This window comes from Bombus fervidus, chromosome 16 (assembly GCF_041682495.2).
Source record: "Bombus fervidus isolate BK054 chromosome 16, iyBomFerv1, whole genome shotgun sequence".
Taxonomy (NCBI): Eukaryota; Metazoa; Arthropoda; class Insecta; order Hymenoptera; family Apidae; genus Bombus; species Bombus fervidus.
This window is the reverse complement of record NC_091532.1, coordinates 2,106,480-2,128,384: the sequence shown is the minus strand read 5'-3', so window position 1 is coordinate 2,128,384 and position 21,905 is coordinate 2,106,480. Positions and strand designations below refer to the sequence as shown.

At 35.3% G+C, this 21,905-nt stretch overlaps 3 protein-coding genes across 4 annotated transcripts in view; all 3 read right to left on the bottom strand.

Annotated features, from left to right (window-relative positions):
• Ada2a (Transcriptional adapter 2A) overlaps window positions 1-17,097 on the bottom strand; it is a 330,348-nt gene extending 313,251 nt beyond the window's left edge. The window contains exon 1 of the mRNA XM_072019808.1: window positions 17,082-17,097. The gene's annotated coding sequence lies outside the window, so the exon portion shown is untranslated. The remainder of the gene's footprint in view (window positions 1-17,081) is intronic.
• The window catches only part of Ef-1a-f1 (translation elongation factor eEF-1 alpha chain), a 236,339-nt gene extending 217,511 nt beyond the window's left edge, over window positions 1-18,828 (bottom strand). Inside the window, exon 1 of the mRNA XM_072019820.1 lies at window positions 18,816-18,828. The gene's annotated coding sequence lies outside the window, so the exon portion shown is untranslated. The remainder of the gene's footprint in view (window positions 1-18,815) is intronic.
• Barc (RRM1_TatSF1_like and RRM2_TatSF1_like domain-containing protein barc) overlaps window positions 1-21,905 on the bottom strand; it is a 58,330-nt gene that overhangs the window by 9,550 nt on the left and 26,875 nt on the right. For both annotated transcript variants that reach the window (XM_072019805.1, XM_072019804.1), the window contains exon 4: window positions 1,651-1,820. In XM_072019805.1, coding sequence (XP_071875906.1) covers window positions 1,651-1,820 — 170 coding nt within the window. The remainder of the gene's footprint in view (window positions 1-1,650; window positions 1,821-21,905) is intronic.

The window sequence follows — 21,905 nt, the reverse complement described above, 5'->3', positions numbered from 1 at the left end:
AGAGCCGCGCCTTTTTGCTCGCAGTTGAGAAAGGAAAGTAGACGCGTGTAAGAAAATACAGCGGTGTGATGCGACGCGAAGCGCGTTATACACGCGGCCCGTAACGTTCAGGCACGGCGTGAGTAATCGGCTCGTGCAGCTGCTTTTACCGGAATCCGCCAACGCCAAGCAGTCTGGCGGCATCTCGAGCAACTTGGACTCTCGTGGCATCCGGTTCGTGCCAAGACAACCGAGTTTCAACGATGGCCACTGGCGAACACATTCCATTTCGTAACGAAGAGAAAAATGAAACAGCGAAATGATTTGATTCGTTTTGGACAATTTGTTACACTTCTATTTCTGTAGCTGGGTCAGGCTAGATGGAACGAGATCGGAGGGCCGGAATTTTGAGAAGCACGAGGATAGAAAGAATTTGTCATTTTTCTTCTTTTAGAAATATTGAAAGGACCAGAGGTATCTATACTTAAATATAAAATATCACAGTAAAAACGTTAGCTGTGTGAATTTTTCGTTTGTTAGATTAGGCTATAAGTGGCATTTAGCGCCTAAGATATAAAATAAAAATACGAGTTAAACGTCCAAAGTTAATTGACCTAAAAATAGCAGTTAAATAATTTTACAACTCGTCGATACAATTTCTATACCAATTCGATATTAAATTATTTTTTCCAATTTTCTACTGTAACGTATTCAAATTTTATGCATTTTAGAATACTAATCTATTTTATTTCTACACGGAGGAATACGTAAAATGAAAAATAGGTTAAACGACGTCCAATCGAGGTGTCAATACACTGACACTTGGTAATAAATCAATCCTCGAAGAGCGCGGAATAATATTTGCGTTAGCCAAAGTGTAAGTATACGGTAACTAGAGACTAGCGTAAATCGAGCGTGAAGATGACACGTATCTCGATACCACGGAGATTGAGCGGTAACATACGATACAGATTCTTAGACGGCTGCCAACACGAAAAGATGAATGAACCGACATGAATGGAAAGAAACGCTCGAAATGGTTTAAGAGGTGATTTTACGGAGTTGCTCGATGCGAGAATTCACTCTGATCGCGGATTCTTCACGGTTTCTGACAGTGAAAGAACCGAAGTGATGGTTCTATAATCACAGTGCGCTTGGAACCGTAAAATCACGTAATGTACTTTGTTTAAAGTTTTTACAGGCAGAATACAAAATACTGTAATAAAGTTAGACGCAGTAGAGAAATGGACTTATAAGATAAAAGCAATATCGCGGTAAGAAACACTCGTGAAAATGTGAATTTAAACTCCAAATTTATGCCGTACTCGATACTATTATCGGTATTGGAAACTCGTTCATAATATATTTAGAATAAATTATTTTAAAATAAATAAATTTCTTTCCTTTTCCTTCTGTCTTAATAAGATAGAAGCTACAACTGCGATATTTCTTCAAAATAAATTGAAAAATTTATTATACCTTTCTCAATATTTTAAGCTAAATGAATCTCTTCTCTTCTTTCTTTGCATAGTGATTTGCTTATCGCTCGATAAAAAATGATAATAAAATTACGAAAAGCAAAGTAATTCAGTTACGGTCTTACCTTCGTCCTAATTTATGATTAAAAATCCATCTTAAAAAAGAATGAAATATCTACGGTATGTGACTTACTTATCTTGCAACTTTTTCTGTCGCTCCTTATCCTTTTTTTTCCGTTTCGGTTTCAAGGCTGGATCGTACGCGTCTCCCTTCATTTGAAACTTTGCCCTCTGAACAGACAACGTTTTACCCCTGATTTGAGACTTATCCAAGATCTTTAACGCCAAATCCACCGATTCGACCTGAACAAAAAATAAAAAAAAAGATTGAAGAACAAACGAAAGGTTAATTAAATACAAGAGACAATATCGCGAAGAGAGCGTGGTTGATAAAAACGACGGAGTTTCTTCTCGTCCTAGATTAAGCGAAAAGAAAATTGTCATACTTTTAAATCCTACGGAAAAGTAATTTCTGTTTAATCGAATCTCACTCTAATATAATGTTTTCTACTTTTAAAAATAATGGATTTGATATTATCTTACAAATCTACGTACTTCTATATTCTGTTGTTTTCAAAGTTTTATTTTTCACAAAATTTACGTACCGTTTAAACAAGGACACAGATATTACGTAAAGTGTTAATCGAGAAGGGAAAAAACATCTGTTAGGCCACTTTGCTGTCAATGTGCACTCTACGATATCAATTAATTCGTCCTCTTCACTCCTAAATAAATTGACGTTGACTTCCAGATGGGTTCCATGATTTATGAAATCGATGTACCGAGAGGAATAATATGCTTTTTGCAAGGCATGTACCATCGATAATTAACGTGCAATGCAAAAAACCAGACGCTCAACTGTTTAACAGGTCACGCAAACAGAAAGTCTACAGATTCGGCGAGACTCGTTTAAACACATTGACAAAAAAAGCCATTAATTTAATCATTCACGACCTATATTTCATATTACTGAAACGCTTTCAGTTTTAAATCGTGATGAAAACCGAAATATATTTTTGCTTTAAATTATTCTTTCCATTTAGATCCTACGTTATACGATCATCGAAGGATAAATGGATATATTACTCAACTTGATACATATTTCATCCATTCGACAAACGTAGATATTGAATCACTGACAAATCGCATTTAAAATGTATCGAACGCTCAAGTACAAAAATCGTAGCTATCGTAATTGCTAATATTGGCTAGTAATAAATTCAAATGGAATCAGTGCATATTACCACAGGCAGCAATCGTCGCTTAAATCGTATAAAAATACCAGATTGGTACTAAAAATAGCGAACATCATATCGCGGAACAGACAGATCCGGTGGACCTGTCAGATTTATTTCCAAACGCGCGCTGGTTCCATTCTTTGTAGTAGCTTCGAGTTTCATACTTTTAACCGTGATTTCATAACCTTTTCGAATAACATTTGTAAAGAAACGAGCCTTCGGAATCAGATCTTGAACGTAGAGTTTTTCTTAAATTTATCATCGTATTAACCTGGTGGTTGTGGTTACAAAAAGGTGAACGCGGATAAATCAACCGCTTATTCGGTGCAATTTTTATTCGGTGAGATATCAAGTAGCTTGATGATCACCGTACATCCTCGCTATCTCGCATCAAGACTTTGATCGAGTCGTTTTCTGCCTGACAAAATATGGAACAAAGAGACGAATGCATAGAGGGTATACTTTAGGTAGAGGCTTATAAATTATCTACAATTTATAACTTGTCTTTTGTAGATACAAACAAATAAACAAACAGAATGAAGAAAAAGTGTAGTCTACGTAATTTTATTTTCGTAGAATGTAAATCAGTCAAATAGAAACCTGAATCAGAAAGATTGTAAACCGACGGAACGACTAGATCCTAACGCATCTCGTATTCTCGTGCGTGCTTGCGACGTGTACCGACAAACAACTGAACTTTCACAATTGACAAGCGACCGCTGTGCAGGTACAGTTTCTTGGAATCTCGTCGTGTACGATTTCCATGGTTTTTTGGTGAGCCTCTTCATCGCGGAACGAATTATACGAACGACGTGCCACGAATAAGAAACGGATAACGTCATTGGCTAATAAACGGGAACGTAACGTGTACAAGACTTGTTCGGTGATAAGAATCGGTCACCAGAAAAGCCAAATTTAGGCAGAATCAGAGATAGTTACGATCCAATTGACGCGTTTAAACAAATCTTCCGTCAAATGCAACGTTCCGTAATTTCTCATTTTTCCCCGTTTTCCTGACCTTTCGAAAACTCAGCGATGTATATAACAGTCGCGCAGACACGCTATCCGAGTAATTTCATTGAATGACTAAATATGTAGATTTAGCGGCGCCAACTTGGACGATGACGCAACAGCGATAACGAAACGACTCTCTCTCTGGTAACAATGACCTAGAAAAGTACTCTGGGAAATTATTCGTTAGTGAATTACGTAAAATTTCAAAGTGGCGTTTACAAAACCCTCTTTTGCAATTGTTAAGTTCTACGTTTAATCTTGAATCAAAGAAAACAAGATCACGCAGCTGGTTTGTTAAATATGGAAAATTTATTTTTTCACGATCGCGTCTACTCCTTTCGTGGACTTTGAAGTACTTTTATTTTCTAACGACCTTCAATGTCCAGGAAATACAGTAAGGAATTCACTTTCGAATCATGCTCGCGGAATACCATTGAATAACAAACTGCTTATTGAATTCGATCATGCAACGCAGATAACTAGCAGAGAACAATCATACTGATACTATTGACGTATATTGTCAGACTGTAATGTGCACCGCGGAAAAATAACAATAAACTGACGTAGTCTGATATTGAAAGCCATTTGAGTAGGAGATTGCTTCTCGTAACCACACTAATAGCTGTGAAATGGCAGGATATGAAAAAAATTACGAAAGAATATAAGAGAAGATATTTACGGCTAAAAGCAGCAGCAGAAAAATTCAACCAACTCATTGCAACTTGTAAAAGAAATTAATTTTTGTGAATCATATCATCGCGAAATCGTTTAATTTTATTATTAAGATATCAATAAAATAGAATTATTATAGAATAAGCAATTCTTATAAAAATCTCGTACGAGTCATAGAAGTATATTTAATGTATTAAATAATTTTAGTTCTTCTAGCAACAATGAAAAGTTAAGGATGCTCGTATACTAAAGCGAGCGTTAAAACATTCGAATTATTTCTCTAGATAGGCAGAAAAGCTCGAACCAAATTATCAACTAGCGGAAATTCTGCGAACGAAGAACAAAGCGAGGATTCCTAAACGAACAAATTCCAAGCTTATCGAACGAACCTAACAACATTTCTGATCCCTGTGAATTCATATCCGAACACGAAGCACGCCAAACACCGTCCGCAAATACTACAAGTTCATTCAAAATCCAAGAGGAAAAGACTCGAAGCAATTTGTATCTGTTACAACCTGTCGGTTCGGACCAGCGCGAACAAGACGTAGAGGATCGAAACGACTGATTTATCGGCGCGTACGAAATCCAGAAGCTTCTCTATCCTTTGGCTGACACGAACGACAAAGATCGAATCAAAAGATGATGGAAGAGCAAAACGTTATAGCCTGACCCACCCACCGTTTTATCGCCGTTCTTCCGCCCACGCGATGACGTATAGCCGCAAGGAATATAATATCAACGACCGCGTAGACAGGCAAAAATCAGAAGCCCTTCTCGCTGAATGAACCCACGCGTCCTTGGTAAGATACTCCTCTGCTGCTGCTCATTGTCTGCTTCCCAGGACGTCGTGTTTCTGATTTCCACCTACGGCGTGTGTTTCGCGAAAGTATTTGAAAATATTTCATTTTATTATAAAAATTTCTTACGAATGATTTCTGAGCGATCTACGTTTGAAAACGGACTATTTAATTGGCTGTTAGTAACGTGATAAATGGCGAAATATATCGTGCATATTGACAGTACAATGGCCGTAGTTTTCTACGAGGGTATAACTTCTACCAGTCAGAAGGAAAGAAGGAATTTTACGAAGTCCTTCTTTCTTCGCTCTTTTTGAAACGTCGAATAATAACTAAATGTAAATCGAGAGTTTCGTAAAAGATGAAATTGATCGGCTTGGCCCTCGAAATATTTCCTAACTTTTACGAACATTCTCGCGTTGATTTCAAAGATTAATATAATCGCGTTTTATTACACTAACAAAATTTTAAAAAGTTTCGCATAATATTAGAATACATTTGTACAAATTTCCTACGACAACTATTTGCGCCACCGACCGAGGAAAGTTTCATTTTTGCCTCGCTTAAAGGAACGTAATACGCGTATCGTCGTACACCCACAGACATGGCCATAGTTTTATCACCCATCTTCACCTCCCGTTGCTTGTTCGGCCGTTGAAGCGGCACCTACGGTACTATTTTTAGGGTTCCAATGGGTTGACACGACCAAAAGGGGAACGCACGCGAAAGTGACCCTGAAGTAATGTCAAAGTAACAGGGAGTTCATGGGCATAGGTGTGACTTAGGAGTGAGTTAAAGCATCGATCATTCGAGACTGAAGGTTAGTATCTAGCGAAGACTATGAATATGAATCATTTGATCCGTATATTATCGAATATATTAATTCGGTAAATACAGTGGCGAACGTATACACTATCGCTCGAAAGTATGCGAAATATGGACAGATTCTTAGGACGATTCTATCCTGTGTTAGAATGGAGTAAAACGTTATAACAGGATCGATTCTAACAAATTTCAGTCATTTAATAATTGTTCTATCATTTCGTAATTATTATTTTATGATTTCATCTTCGTGCAAGTTTTTCAGTTTTTCGCACGAGTTAAACTTTTCGCCTTTAAATTCACGTGCATGAGTTAAGCTACGAAAAAAGAGGAATTTTAACACGGATCAAGCGTAGGTTATTTTAGATTCAAATGACGACGCGTTCGAATTTACGCCTGGGCAAGATTGGCGTGTACGTATAGCCGCGCTGTTTGCAAAATGCTAGCGCCCGCCATCGAATCAATATCTCGCAAACACTATCTCTTTGAACAATACTTTCATCAAAAATTCTATACGCGTTATCGCTACGTCATCGTTCAACTATGCCAGATGATACAACGCGATTTCGTTTCTCACCGAAAAAGAAGACGGACAACCGTAATTTACGCGAGAGCATTTATGGCGCTTCTGTTACGGATTTATGATCGTTGAAATCGCTGATTATTTGCCGAAGAATTACGTTCGTCGGAAAGCGAAATTTTGCCGTGATATTTTTGCGAAATAAATATTTGCTCTAGTTGTATTCTTCGAAGAACGAAGAAACCTTTCGACTGAGGCGTTCATTTTTCTCTATAAACCTTCCAACTTCTTTGCTTTTTCTTTCTGACTAATGAATTCATGTCAGATGATTCTGCGTGAGATTTGTTATCCCGTAAGAAAACGTAAGAAAACTGAGTATTAAGAGATGATTCATATAATACTGACAAAGCATATCTTTTTTTGGTTCTTGGTTGCGATTTCATATCGTTATATTATCCACTGTCTCCTCCACTGATTATCTTGAACTGTTTAAAAATAACGCGATGACGAGTCAGAGATTTAGTTTCGATATTAATTACTACTGTCACAGTTGGCGAAATGAAATTAAAATTAGAACAAAAATCAAGTCCACTAAATCTTACGAATAATTCCCACGTTATAAAGAAAAAGTTTAAAGAACACACGTAAGCAGCTAAATAAATAGCAGTTGCGTTAATTTAACATCCTAACATCATTAGCTGATGACGAACAGGAATAGAACATCGTAAACGAGACACTTTTGTATCCATTTGTCGTAAAAGATAAAGTTAACGCATGACAAATATTACAATGTACGTAAGATCATCGACAATAATTGCACTGTTCATCGACGCTATTGATCACGGAAAAAGAAAACTAGTTAACAACGACATCTTTTTAAGAGTTTTGCTAACAAGTATTAAACAAATGTTTCGTTACTTTCTACGATTTTACAGTTTATTTGCAGTCTTTCGAGCCAACAGTTTTCTTCGAATCGTCGTGACGACACTCGTCAAACAGCAAAGCTTTGATAATTACGCAAATGACGACAATACGACAATTCACAGGGGCAGAATAGTTGACCTGAGATCGTCATATCCAGAAAGGGAGTATCGGAAGTGTCACGTGCGGATTTTAACAAACCAAGCAACACTGATTTTATTCGTGATTGAACCAAGTTACAAGTTAGCATCGGAATTGTGTCATTACCAATAACAGCACTGCAAAGTAAAACGTAAAAACGTGTACTTATAACATCACATGTTAGCAAAATAACTTTATTAATAACAGAAGAAGCAGCGTAATAACTTTATCGAATATGCACTTAACCTGATGAGCTCAACTGCTACCGTTGAATCGCGAATTAGCCACAGCAGAAAAAATTAAATAGCGTCTTTCTAATTTTAAATAATTAAAATTTTGATACATTTCCCGTTTCACAGAAATGTAATAAAATGTTCTGTGAATTTTAAAAAATGAAATATTTCAAAATTTTAAAAGAATTGAATACTTCAAACGTTTCAATGTCCCTTTGAAGTAGCTATCTGAAACATTTCAATGTGAATGTCAGATTCAATAAATACAAGCTTCACAAGCTACAAGAACTGGTCTCCCTTTTTGTTATCTACTTGTGTTGTCGAAATGGCAGGGAAACGAGGAAAATGTAAGTTATTGAAATCGTACAATAGAATATCAATTAACAAAAGCGAAGTAACGAATACTTTAATAAAATAAATGAAATTCAATCTCATACGAAGTCCACAAATTATATTAATTTATCATTTATAACGCGAGAGAAAGCAATATCAAATATGATCAATTACGATATTTTTAACATTAGTATTTTCCAATCAAATTGTTATATCTCTCTTGAAAATTGTCGAAAAAAGTTTTTTTAATTTTATTATATGTACATAGATACACGCACGTATCTCTCAATTTAAACGAATAATGATCATTTTTGTAATGGAGAAATCTTCGATTACGTTATCACATAATGTAATTGTTAAATTATTGTTACTGATACACGTATATAGAATATCTATAAAAGCAAACGTATCAAAAGACCGATAGAAAATCTGCGATAAAACAAACTTCACATTGCTTGTGCAATAAGTTTGTAAAACATTTTTGCGAATTGATGAAACAGACTGCTGATCGTTATTATACAAGCGCAGATTACAACTCGACATTTATAGATTAACGATCGGTCAGTAAATGCCAGACTATCGGCCTCCGATACTATTTTTATTTCTTATCATAAACATCGAAAACCTGTACGGTACTAGACCCAAGAGTTGGTCCGTTTTTGTACACATTTTAGCGAAACTGAGCTATCGTTGCTAAAAGCAGCGATATTTCCGCGAAAGCTACACCGGTTGTCGACGTTGTTAATGATAAAAATAAATAATAAACGCTCGATCGAAGCGAAAAGAACGTGTCACGGCAAGAAAACAACGAACGACGAGCTTCTAGATACACCACTTTTCTATTACTACAACTAACTTTCGATGAAAAAGTAATAGAAAGTATGCTACGTGTAATTAGTATGTTCCTCGTACATATGTTAGGTATTCGAAGAGAACTGCTTTCCAATTAATAAAACGCAGAATTATAAATATAAAGTCTCGTACAAGTCACGAGACTCGTCAACTTCGTTCTTTCATTATTTTGATTCAAACTACCCTAATCTTCTGATAAATCAACAAGTAGGTAACCCGAAAGAATACAACAAAGCCCTCGCGTTTCACTTTCTTCACTGGAAGATTCTAAGCGAGAGGTCCTCGCTTTCCAACGACTCGAAGAATTAAAAGGCGTTAGGAGTGTAAAGCTAATTTTGAGCACGTGACGCAGCTAGATGTAAGCAAGCAGGCATGCAATCTTTACTCGCCGCTTGATGCTCAGATCTTAGACCTAGATCTCATATAATCAGACCACCCAGCGCACTTCCCGCGGTTATACTGCACTTACATTACACCAATTGCTGACTCGCATTGAATTACATGCATTCGCCTGGCAAGTATGCAACACTATGCATCACGGTGTATAGTCGCTAGAAGAAACATAATAGGATCGTAAAATCAATCTAAATAAACTCGGTAAGAGGTAAAGTTACGTTTCGAATTATTAAGTATGTTCTAAAATATTGAAGATACGTTTAAAGCGAATAATTTGTGACTCTTTACAGGACGTAAAAATCTAGGACGCAGTTCAGCAAGTATATGATAAGAACTCGGACTTTTCTACTTTCGTCTCTTCCAAGAGTACGATAAAAGTCCGGCTACGATTGAGCAAAGACGGACAGGAACTTAATATCGTACAATTTTACTGAGACGCTGTAAGCAGTACAGTTTTAATGAAAAAATTTTGCAATGTATAAGAATTTATGACCTTACGATATCAGTTCCATCAATTGTACCACGGTGTGCATAGTGCGCGTGAAGCTCGCGATCCTTACTCGTGTTGTTCGGAGCCAATAACACACACAGTCACGATTATGGCAAAGAAGTAATGAGCGAAAATTGAAAAGCCGCGAAGAGCATGTAACTCAAAGGGCTGCACGTTACCCTGTTCACAAAGATAATAATCACATCTTAACAGCACTTCCAAGATCGGCGATGCGATGACAAACCTAGCGCACAAAATTAGGAGAAGAAACACCTACATAAGTTGCAACGAGCGTGTGAACCAAGTTCTTGGCATGCTAAACAGGTGTAAGAAGTTTCGAGATAACATAGTTCGCCAACTTTTAATACCGTCGAGTTTGATAAACTTTTATTCCCTGTATCTTGGTTCTATCTGAACGTATATCTTCAAATTGGAATCGTGAAATTTATAAGTAAGAGAAACAGGTATATTTTAAGTATCGTTTAATTTTTCCGGTCGGGAAAGAACGAGAAAACAAAAATTAAAAGTGCTATTTAATGTCTTGACTGTGAATGTTCATGCAACTAGAACTAGTTATGCAAGATATATGTTGATAATACGTTAAATTATTCAGTGTATATGTGCATTTACGAAATATCAATAATTTTATTACGTATTTTTATATTCTGCTGAAAGCAATTAGAGTATCGTTTTCTGTGTTACTTCAATTTTTATAACCACTTCTTATTCCAATATCATAATGGAATCTCTATTAGTCCTTTTATGATTACGTTAACGTTCCGTTCCATTCTGCATTCGTAAAACCACACTTCGAAATTTAAAGAGCAAGCCATAAAACCGCAAAGAAGTCTCAACTTGCATGAAAATCCATAAACGTCAATGCACAAAGAAGTAAATATGGCCACAACGTTGAAAACATAAAATGCGATACACAGAACGTTTCTAAAGCCGGAGATCCACCGGCAGGTTGCATTTATACGGAATCCTTCTTATTGGCGAGCTAAATTGGCCGGGCTATTTGAAAAACCGATTCGATACAAATACATGAAACCTTTTTCATCGAAGCCAAATTCAAGTACCTTGGGAAGGCCCATTTGGCTCGGACTAATACGAGATCGCATCGTGAATAATTTTTTCGGAGACCTCACAAGGCCCACCACGGGAGCCTTTCAGTCCACGCCACGCTACTATTTCTGCTCGTCAGTTGCCAGTTTATAAACTTGTTACGATTAGCAATAAAAATTTTTTTTCGAATAACAAAAAACGAATAAACTAAATATTTAGTGTTGTAAATGCCAAACGTCCTAATTTAAAAAAAGCAAATTTAATAAATATATGGATAATAAAAAACAGATAGCAAATTTTTTATGATCCATTTTATATGAATTTTACATGACCCACCCGTTGGCAAACTCCATAGCTATTTGTTGTTTCTACTGCACTGAGCCATCTGCGGAGGACCTGATAATTGCGGCGCGCCATGCACATCCTAAATTTGTAGTGTGCAAATCAAATTCGTTTTATTTCTCTTCAGATCGTTCGATACTGTTTCCGAAGACGAATTCATTAACCTTTCATGTATACGGTCGATTTCAATTAGTTTTTGAGATATTGCGCTTCAAATTTACTGATTTTTAGGAAAGAAATTTCGTTGAAATAGAAAGCACGGATGGTGGTCTTGTTCGCAACTGAAATGCTATGTGTTAAACTGTTAAATATTGCCTTTTGAAACAGATACAAAGGGTCTATGTCGAGAACTGTGGCAATTTAGCGCTACGCAGTTTGGTTCGGTTAAGCTCGGATCGGCTTAAGGCGAATTTACACTGTTTCACTTTGAACGAACACAGCGGGCGATTCATGGAAAAACGACGATCTCATACTCCAGAGTGAACAGTGAATAGTTGAAACGGCACTGACAGCCGCAGCAATGCTCGGTTTACTTGCATACAGGCCATTATTTTTTCGACTATTGAAAATATGGAAAAATATTTCACATGAAAATTCTTTAACTTCATGGGAGAAATCTAATAAAATATTTCGTTTCTTTTTTACGTTCTTATATCGATCAGCCACTGATTAGATGCGTCAAGGTGACCATAATTTTTTCGTGCGAAGAGGACGCAACTCTTGCAGATGTTAAACCCTAATGATAAAACCAATCAAAATTCTGTATACGCCTGCTTCCATGCATCGTATTTTTCATTAATTAGTTTAGTTTCTCTCTCCATATAATATTCTGTTCTACTGTTATCTCTTGTAACAATTTCTTTAACACATCCCTTCTACATATTGAAAACGCACGGCATTCACGAACATTAATCGATCGAAACTGTGCCTGTACGATCGTATATTGTATTTCATTACAAAAAGTAGATTATTTGATCATGAAGGGAAGAGAAGTCATCGTGGCAGATTGCATTCATTCCGCTGGAAGACTTGGCAGACTAGTTCTCCTTGTATTTTATACTATAAACCATCGATACGAGAAGTTTAAACGTAAATGATTTCAGTCAACGACACTATCTTTTTGGCACGATTGAAACGCTCCTTCTGTCGGGCATTGACCCGCAGACAGAAATAGTAGAATAATGTTAAAATAAATTTTACTGAAATTAGCCTAACATTTCTATCGCTGGCTGCCGGACTAGTATATTCTTACGATTATAAAAGGCTACATCACGTATCTATAAAGTTCCATCAAAAATAAGCGTGTCACGTTAGCCTCGGTGGATCGCCGGCTTTAAGAAACATCACCCTATTCAGCAACGAATGGAACAAGTTCCTCGTGGAAACGCTACCGAAAACCGTACCCATAAATAACGTCTCTAAATCGAGCTGCAGTACTTCGGGGCGCTTCGGTGTATCGAAAAAACGACGGAAATCCATAGTTCGCAGCTGCGATCCTTTCTGTAAACAAAAGCGGAAAAGGAAGGAGAAGCGGTAAAGAAGAATACAAAATACGAAGTAACGGTAGAAGGAAAGTAGCGAGTCTCGATTCTTATATGGAGGAAAATAGCAAAATCGTGTAGGTTACGGGCTACTTCAAACAAAACCTGTGAAACATTCTCTGTTCCTCTTGTGTTCGCCACGTCGCGCGGTGGAGCAGTGTAAATTCAGCTAGCTGAAGTTTCCCATCTTCCGTGACTGTGTGTGCACAAGTATGCACAGTTTTAGCTTGTCTCCTGACCAAGTAAATTATTACCACATGGAGTTGACTGACCTTCGTGCACGCGATTATCAATGGAACAGTCCGTAAGGGTAAAATTTGATTTACACACTGGCTAGAGTATTATCGAACGTGTTGCTATCGTATCGTCCTGTGCGGTGCGTCGTTAGTCCCCTTGCAAGCCGATACTAGTAATCTTTTCGCTTGGAATTTGGAATTTTCATCTTTCCCATACTTTTTCCAAGTTGAAAAAATGACACAAGGGACGCAGCGGCATTTAAAATAAACATTCTGTTCTTTTCAAAAGCATAACACACAGAAATATGATTTTACGCTTCAGAATATAAACTCGATCTTATTATTCCGAGGTAACAAGAAAACTTTTATAAATTTGCAGTTTAGAAATAATTATATTAAACGATAAATAAATTAAATGCGATATTACAGATTTATATTATGCCAATTTACTTCGATCAAATGGTATTTTGCACGTTTTAACGTTTCATCTACGCGTTAAATTTCCTTTGGATCAACATCAAGTAAGGAAGCGCATGCTTTTAGCAATCTTTTAATAAGATACAGCATAAAAACACTTCTTGTTATAGAAGAATTAAGTAGTTCAAGGAAATATCGTTAGGATTTTTCCGGGAAGTAATTTTTATTAAGCCATTGCGTAAGCAACATTCGATACCGTTAATTTCAAGCGAATGGCAGCTATTATTAATAGGTAGCCTTGAACTATTTAAAGCAGATCGAATATCAATTGGTCAAGACACAATGACTTCGATGATCTAACCATGTTCCTTATCCTTCAATGTTCCACACAATCATTGTTTCCATACAAATTTTAATCCTTAAATTATTAATGTTATCTCTATTGAAAAACATGTGTTAATTAATCTTGTACTTCTCATAATTCTCTCTATAAAAAAAATAGATTAAAAAGAGACAAAAGATAAAATTAAACAATAAAAATATTAATCCTTAGGCTCCATCAAAATTTATCCTGAAATCAATAAACTAAATTCCATAGAGAAGAAAATATACGAGATAAAGAAAGAATCCAAAGTCTGAGAACAGCGAATCACGTCAAAATATCAGACGCGTTGGATTTGATTATGTAATTACATACTACATACTAATTACCATTCCTCCTAACTACCATCAAGGTTAGCACATAAAACGATTCTCAGATATCAGGATACAGCATTTGGCTCGTGTTTAAAACACATTGCGTAATAGTCAGCGCATTTGCGATATTTAAATGTTAACATTATTTATACGCGTTTATACATACAATTGATTCTCTGTTCACGTTCACTGGTGGGAAGAAGGCTCGTATCGAAAGTGGACGGACTTCTTACAAGAAATTCCCGGTATTAATAATGAGCAATTACGTAGAGGACTGTGATCAGTCACACTGCAATTATACTAAATCCAAATACGAGGAAATCGATGTTAATTAGAAGAATCGATGATAACAGACTCTAGGTGAAACATTCGGTACTAGTAGAGTATGCCTATTTATACGAATTCATATACTTACGAACATAATTAGGATAGTGAAATCTAGGAATTATATTACTTATTAAATATAATAACAAGTACTGTATTTTATCATTTTTATAATATTAATGTTATATATTTTTGAGTATTATATGCACTTTATGCATTTCTAGATAGCAATCCAAGATATAGAAAATGCAAGTTATCGCGTTCATCATCTGCATTTGTCAAATAAGAAGATTCAATAACAATTTTTATCGCCACTTTTGGATTTGCTCGGATTTGTAAACAAGATGTTATTAAAGTTAATACATCATGATTAAGACAAGGAAATTTAATTTCAAAGTTCTTCGACTTTCAATCTCGTAAGGTACGAAAGCTTCGATGAATCGATCACTCATAATTACAATTTAATAAGAACGAGCTGGATCCGCTCGGTTATTAATCATAAACCTCATTCGTGCGGTGATAGGGCGTGACACAAGCGCAATAAATAACTAATTGTAAAAATGGCGAACAGGAAAAATGTTAACAAGATTCCCCCTTGTGTTGATGTCGATACGTGTACCATTCTACGTGACTTTAATTAACGTGAATACGTCGTGAGTCTGTACGTCAGTCATGAAGCTTGATAATAATTAACGACAACGAATTTCATTAAATCACTGGTAAGCTTCCGGTACAACGATAACGTAAAGTTTCAAAGTTTTAAAGAATGGATTTTTCGCATGAATTTTTCTCTCCATTTACCTTTTCAATTCACGACACAAAAAACGCATTAATTCTAAAGAAGCATTAACATTCCCATCGGGCGAAGTATAAAGCCCAATCCCTCATCAGGAATATTTGTTATCGAATATTTTCTACCAAGTAACTAAATATGGTATCGTAAATCTAAAAAGTTTTTTAATTAATAATTAATTAATAAAATAAATATTTTTGTACAAATAACGAGACTATAGCCATCGAATTCCAGATATAACGTTATATTTTAATCGAGTTCTTACGTACAAAAATCGTTCGTTTAAAATTTAAACTAACACGAGATGGATTCGATGGAGGAATTATTAACCCTTTACATCACGAATTAAAGATTAACGTTAATGGACTTAAATCTCGTTACAAAGTGAAGTACGAAGGATTCTTTCAAATTGAACGCGGTATAGATATTTTATTTTAACATGAAAAAAAAAAAAAAATTCTTAATAAATATTCCATTTAAATTTCAGACGGCTGCTTCTTTTTAATTCTACACGATCAAACAGCGGTTCTACCATGCTTTTATTACATACTTTGACACGTTTTTTAATACATACGGTCAAGTATAGATTAAACGATGTCAGACGAATTTTCAAGACAGCACTGATCATAATCGATGAGAAGACGGTTCACAAGGTCCTGAAGACACGGTATAGTTTTAATTGAACGTGACATCTTTGTTGGCAGACACAGTTAGAGAATGTCCATCATCATTAAGAAGTTGGAGCTTATCCAAATCTGTCACCGATGCACATTAAATCTCTTGTTGATTACCTGCACCCAAGTGCAGCACGAACTGACACGCCATTTTCACAGGTCGTATGATGTTTAAAATAGCGTTGCAGAAGCTGATAAAATAAAACGCCGCATATTTATCAATTGCGTGCGCTAACATTCGCGGGAAAAATAAATCGAATAAATGGTAAATTGCCCGTACGAATAATATAAACGGAAAACGATTTATAGGCTTTTCGCGAAAAATCCATTTGGAAAGCATTAAAAAGAACATAAATATTTTGAACGTATAAAATGCAATCAAAATACGTCGAGGATGACCTGGTAAATGAATTACAAATGTCGAATCAAAGATAATAGAATATTATTATACAATATTATAATATTGTAACTGTAATTATCATGTATTTATGCAATCTATAATATGTCCATCGTGGTGTCATATTAATAGGTGTTATATTAATAACAAATTATTGAATTATAGATACATTTCATTTGTGGACTGCGGATTTTTATGTAATTCACATTTCCGCGAATATAATTCAATAATACGAAATTATGTCAGATCAAAATTATCGACGTTTTAATAGTAACAACTAAAATAGAATCAAAATGAATTCAAAATGTTTACAGCATTGATCGGAGATCGACATAATCGCAACGTGGCATGCTAGTTAAAAATATATCGTACGTTCCACACGGTTTATTCATGAACTATTTCCATTCTATATCGTAGACGAATGAAATCCAGGTTTTCTTAGAAACACACGTGTTCCCGTAGTTGTACATTAATTTATTACTAACGTGTCTGAAGCGGCACAGAAACCACGCACATTCTTTTCTGCGAACGTTTTTTGCGCAAAATTTACCAATACCGAAACCCACAATCAAAACCACATTCTTCGCGTATTTAACTAATTGACGTCCTAGTAGGCAATATCCCTTGCAAATTAACTTACTATCGACTCCTTAAACGGAGACTGTAACCGTGTGAATAAAATATATTGCATCGATAAAACAAAGTGGAATATGTTATTTTGCTACAGAAGATATAGTATAAAACATACTGTAGGAAAAGAAATTATAGAAGTTATTATACAGGGACTACAAGTTCCCTTCCCTAGAGAAAAACGAGTGTCTCTTTTTGTGTTCTTAAGTTAAAATAATTGTAGATTATTCTTTAATGTATGTTTTTGAGATATAAAAAGGGAATATTAAGGGAATTATTAGGGAAATATTATGTATTATTTAAAAAGAATATTAAAGAAAGGAAAATTATACATTTATGGCTTTAAATAAATCTTACTACTGGATATTCTTATTGCTACCGAAGTGATCACGTAATATTGCGAGTAAAACTGGATATCGTAGACAGTAAAAACACTTGACTGTGACATTTTATCATTGGAAATACGAAAGGAATGCGAATATCATTGAAAAACGAAGATATGCATAAAAGTCGATATTGATTTAGATGGCAGTTAGCTTCGATAATAAAAATGCGGTAAATTGATTTTACATCAAGATTGTACAGCAATCGCAAATGAATATCGACAATTAAATCAGTGAGTTTCATGCGATTTTCCAGATTATGAAAAATTTTACATAATTGATTGCAGTTTATTATACGTCGAGGATGAATAATTGTATGACATCGTGCTAATTATTCAAATCACTTTTGCACTCAGATTTCTCATTACTTCGTTCAACCAAACGACCCTCGCTGTATTCAGATGTGCTTTAATGATTTTTCCTTTTCATGAAACTGTTTCATAAAACGGATAGATGGAAGAGACATTTTTCAGTCCATTGAGATTACACCGAGTTGACATCTCGGTGACACATTGTGGAATTAATAAAAAAATATATAAATCCTATTATCATGTGTCATGAACGTCGCTAAAATTTTTCAACGGTTGACGTTATGTAATTTTCTTAAATTACATTTCAGTATCCCGTAGGTAGATACGATTCGGTAATTGGATAATGGCAGAGCGGAAAACGCGCTTCTGACGTCCTGCGCGCCTACGAACATATGTTTAAGGGAATCTTGCTCCTTTCGTAGACTCTTATTTGTGAGTCAGTTGCACGTAGGCATTAACCCTGTAATTATCGTTGCACCGATCATCACGAAGAAATGACGATGCTTAACTCTGCTCATTGGTATCTTTTCGCGTAAAAATAAATTGAAAATTCGTATAATTCTCGACAAATGGGAAAAATATCAAATTTCCCGAGGTGTGAATTTTTGTCAATTATACAGTACAAGATTACGAAATAAAAATTATAAAATATTACATTAACATCTACGATTATATTGAATTATATTGGATTTCGAAACAATTTTAAGTTTATCCATTTACACTGTTACTCTAGCTGTAATAATTTCCAAGATATTTACTCAAATATTTTTACAATCCCTAAAGTACCTTGCAGGGTAATTTTCACACCTACGCTGTGGAAGACTATCGATGAAAGTCAATATTCATTGAATATTTTTTTTACACTCGTCATGTACCAAAATATTCTCAAAATCGATAACTACGATCCAGCAATATTCTCTTGAAAGTTAATAAAATATGTCATCGATCTCTTATTGAAAACCTCTGTATCATCGGATTCCTATCGTTCTTTGGCATAAGGTTGCGCGAAATTAGGATCCCGGGTGCTGCTATTATTTTAATTGCATCGACATGAAACGGGTATCGACGAGTATCAAGCGTGTGGCCGTGCTTCAGAGACACCACTGCCGTTGGTGAAAGATAATTACAGCTTCGAGCTGGCAGTATGTATGGATAAAGGATACCGGGGTCTGGGTATGAACAGAGCACAAGGTACTAGTTAGATTAATTTATCTAAATGAGGAGATCGTGTTATCATCGAACTATTCGGCCACGCTGCGCTGGACGCCTACGCGATTTCAGCTACGAGACGTGGCTTGCAGCTCGTGATTCATCTGATGCCATTAGCCAGAAACGTTATTATAAAATGCAGCGGAGATCGTTCATGGATTCATGGATGTTTACGCGAAAGGAAGATTCCACGACAGCGCGCAACTAATTTAAATTCACCGAACACACTGAATTCGTTTCGCGCCGAGAAACTCGAATAAATACACTCGTGGAAATATCGCCTTCGATATTTGCTGGCTAAGAGCATTCGTATTAATTAAATGCAAAAGGGATTCTTTATATAACGTTTCACATCTCAGAAATGTGAACGTGAAAATTTCTCTTCTACATCTCACGTAATATTCGGATAAAGTATTAGATAACACGCATAAAGATCGATAAAATAAATTTGTTCCGGATATTTGAACGTTTATTTTGTAAATTATTATATTTATATCGATTAACGTCTTTATTGGCATTCTATTTCTTGAGAATTGTAGATTGATCACGAGCTTATATAATGAAACTAAGGAATCGACAAAAGCGTTTGGTCAATCCCGCTTCCGAGAGTCTCATTCATCGAAGTATTATTATTTAATAAGAAATAAAAGATTTCAAGATATCGGTACCAACCCATAATACCTCGAAGATAAGCAAAGTCTGTTCTCGCCGTGGACTATTATGCTATTTATAATTGCAAAACTGCTTCGTAATAATCCACTTAAAAAAAACATCGTATAGTAAAATCGTAACGAATAATCATTAGGAAAATATTCGGTCGCGGTATTATTATCATTGGAAAACCGATAACCGCAATACGCAATCCCGTTAGCTATCACGGAAAGAGACGTAATGGCGATCTAGATTCATTTAGATTACATTGTATGCAGCTCATATTAAATATGAAAACATAACCGCAGCAGCGATAAGATATCCATTAGCAATTATACATACGAATCGATTAGCTTATTAAAGCGAAACGGCTGATAAGTCAAGTGTTTGCACGTGAGTAGCTTGAGTGGAAGCAGCCTGATTCACTTCCCTCTCGAGTATCTATGTATCTGAAAACGCTATCATATCCCTTTGAGTACTTTTTTTTTTGGTTACAAGTTGAAAAATATCAGGCAATGTAACCAGGGCGATGGAAAATTCAAAAATGACGAAAAACAGTGGCATTCTGTACATCACGTTGATAGAACAGCTCTGTCATTCTTGTCCTTTCAAAGCAAAGAAACCAATTTTTATCTCAACTTCTTGCTTAATTAGCTACGATATGATATTTATATCGTTAGATATGATCGTCCTTCACTTTTCCAAAAACGTTTCCAACTTTAAAATAAAATTGTCCAAATACTTTCTAGAGAACTTGTGTCCATGAGGAAGCTTTAGAATTACTATCGTTTCGATAGATTATTCTTTGGAACATGCGAGCACTTTCAATATACATATAACGGTCCTCTAACCGTGAAAGTTCCATGGATAAATATTTCGTGAGAACATCGGCCATTCATAGGATTACGTATCACCGAGACTATGCGTGACTCAAGCGAATGGAAACAATGAATTTAAAGCAGCCGATCGTTCCGTCATTCGAATTTGTATTTGACAAATTATGCTTATCCATGAATGGATGAGTCAATCACAATTTCACGAGGATGACTCACAATCGTAATACGATAATACCAATAGAGTTGCCAATCAAAAAAAAAAAAAGAGATTCACAATATACATGATCTCATGTTAATGCACTTTCGAAACTGACCTGGAAACTCATCGAGTAACCAATAAATTTTACCCTTCACATTTAAAATCCGTATATATCTATTCAGATCAATAAAATAATTTCAACAGAATATTTAGATTCAATTTTAGTAATATAATTTCAGTATAATTACGTTGGGTCGATGAAATAGTCGAAGTTTTGCTTCGAATTTATGTCTTGCAATTATCTCTACGATTTAGTCGCACGCGTTTTAATGAACTGAATAACTTTTTGTAGCCATCGTTTCACTTTGTCCTCGTTCTAATTACAAATTCTAATCTTTTATGCATGAATTTGTACATTCCATATTTTAATATAAATAGTATTCAAATTGTATTTCAAGCGTATTTAATCGGGTATTAATTAAAATTTCGTTCGCATAAATGCTAGGTAAATGGAGTTCGACCTTATCTTATAAATATTAATATTAAACAGAAGCAAAAATTTCTGAATAAAAATGTAACAATTTCTTTCAGTTTCTATCCTTGTTATATAATCTTTTTCACGCGGGTCCACCCTCAAATTTTCCAATAATCGATATTCCGATAATCCATTCTAATAAACGAGGGCCTACAGGTTTTAAAAAAAATGGCATATTTTCCTGCATTTTATATTAGAAAAGTTCACTCGTTTTTAGCATTATGACGGACTACTTTGCAAGAAAAAATTGTTCAGTCTTTTCTTCGAATCCAATTTCGCGGTTTGCCGCGAACCACGAATATATCGCGCGTAACTAAATTTCAGCGCAGTCGTACGAAATTAATGCGACACGCTCGCAGCTCGCTACCGGCTCGCCAAAAATTTATATGTCCTCATAATTTTTTCAAAACGCAATAGAAGCCCCAGTCACCGAGACAACGTTGCATTCTTTAATTCGTGAAATTCCCTGTATTTCGTATACGCTGAACTAACTTTCTAACTCGGAATATTACTTCGCTAAAAAAATGTCATACGAACAAAATGGTCATAAACAAGTTATTGAATGAGGTTCTAGCTTATCTAATTTATCAAGATTAAAAATATCGTTCTTGGTTTAACATTTTAAAAATGTCGAAAAAGTTTCCATTTCTCTATAAATTTGATGAAGATAAATTTCATACAAATATAACTAATTTAACCATAAATTTATACACAGAT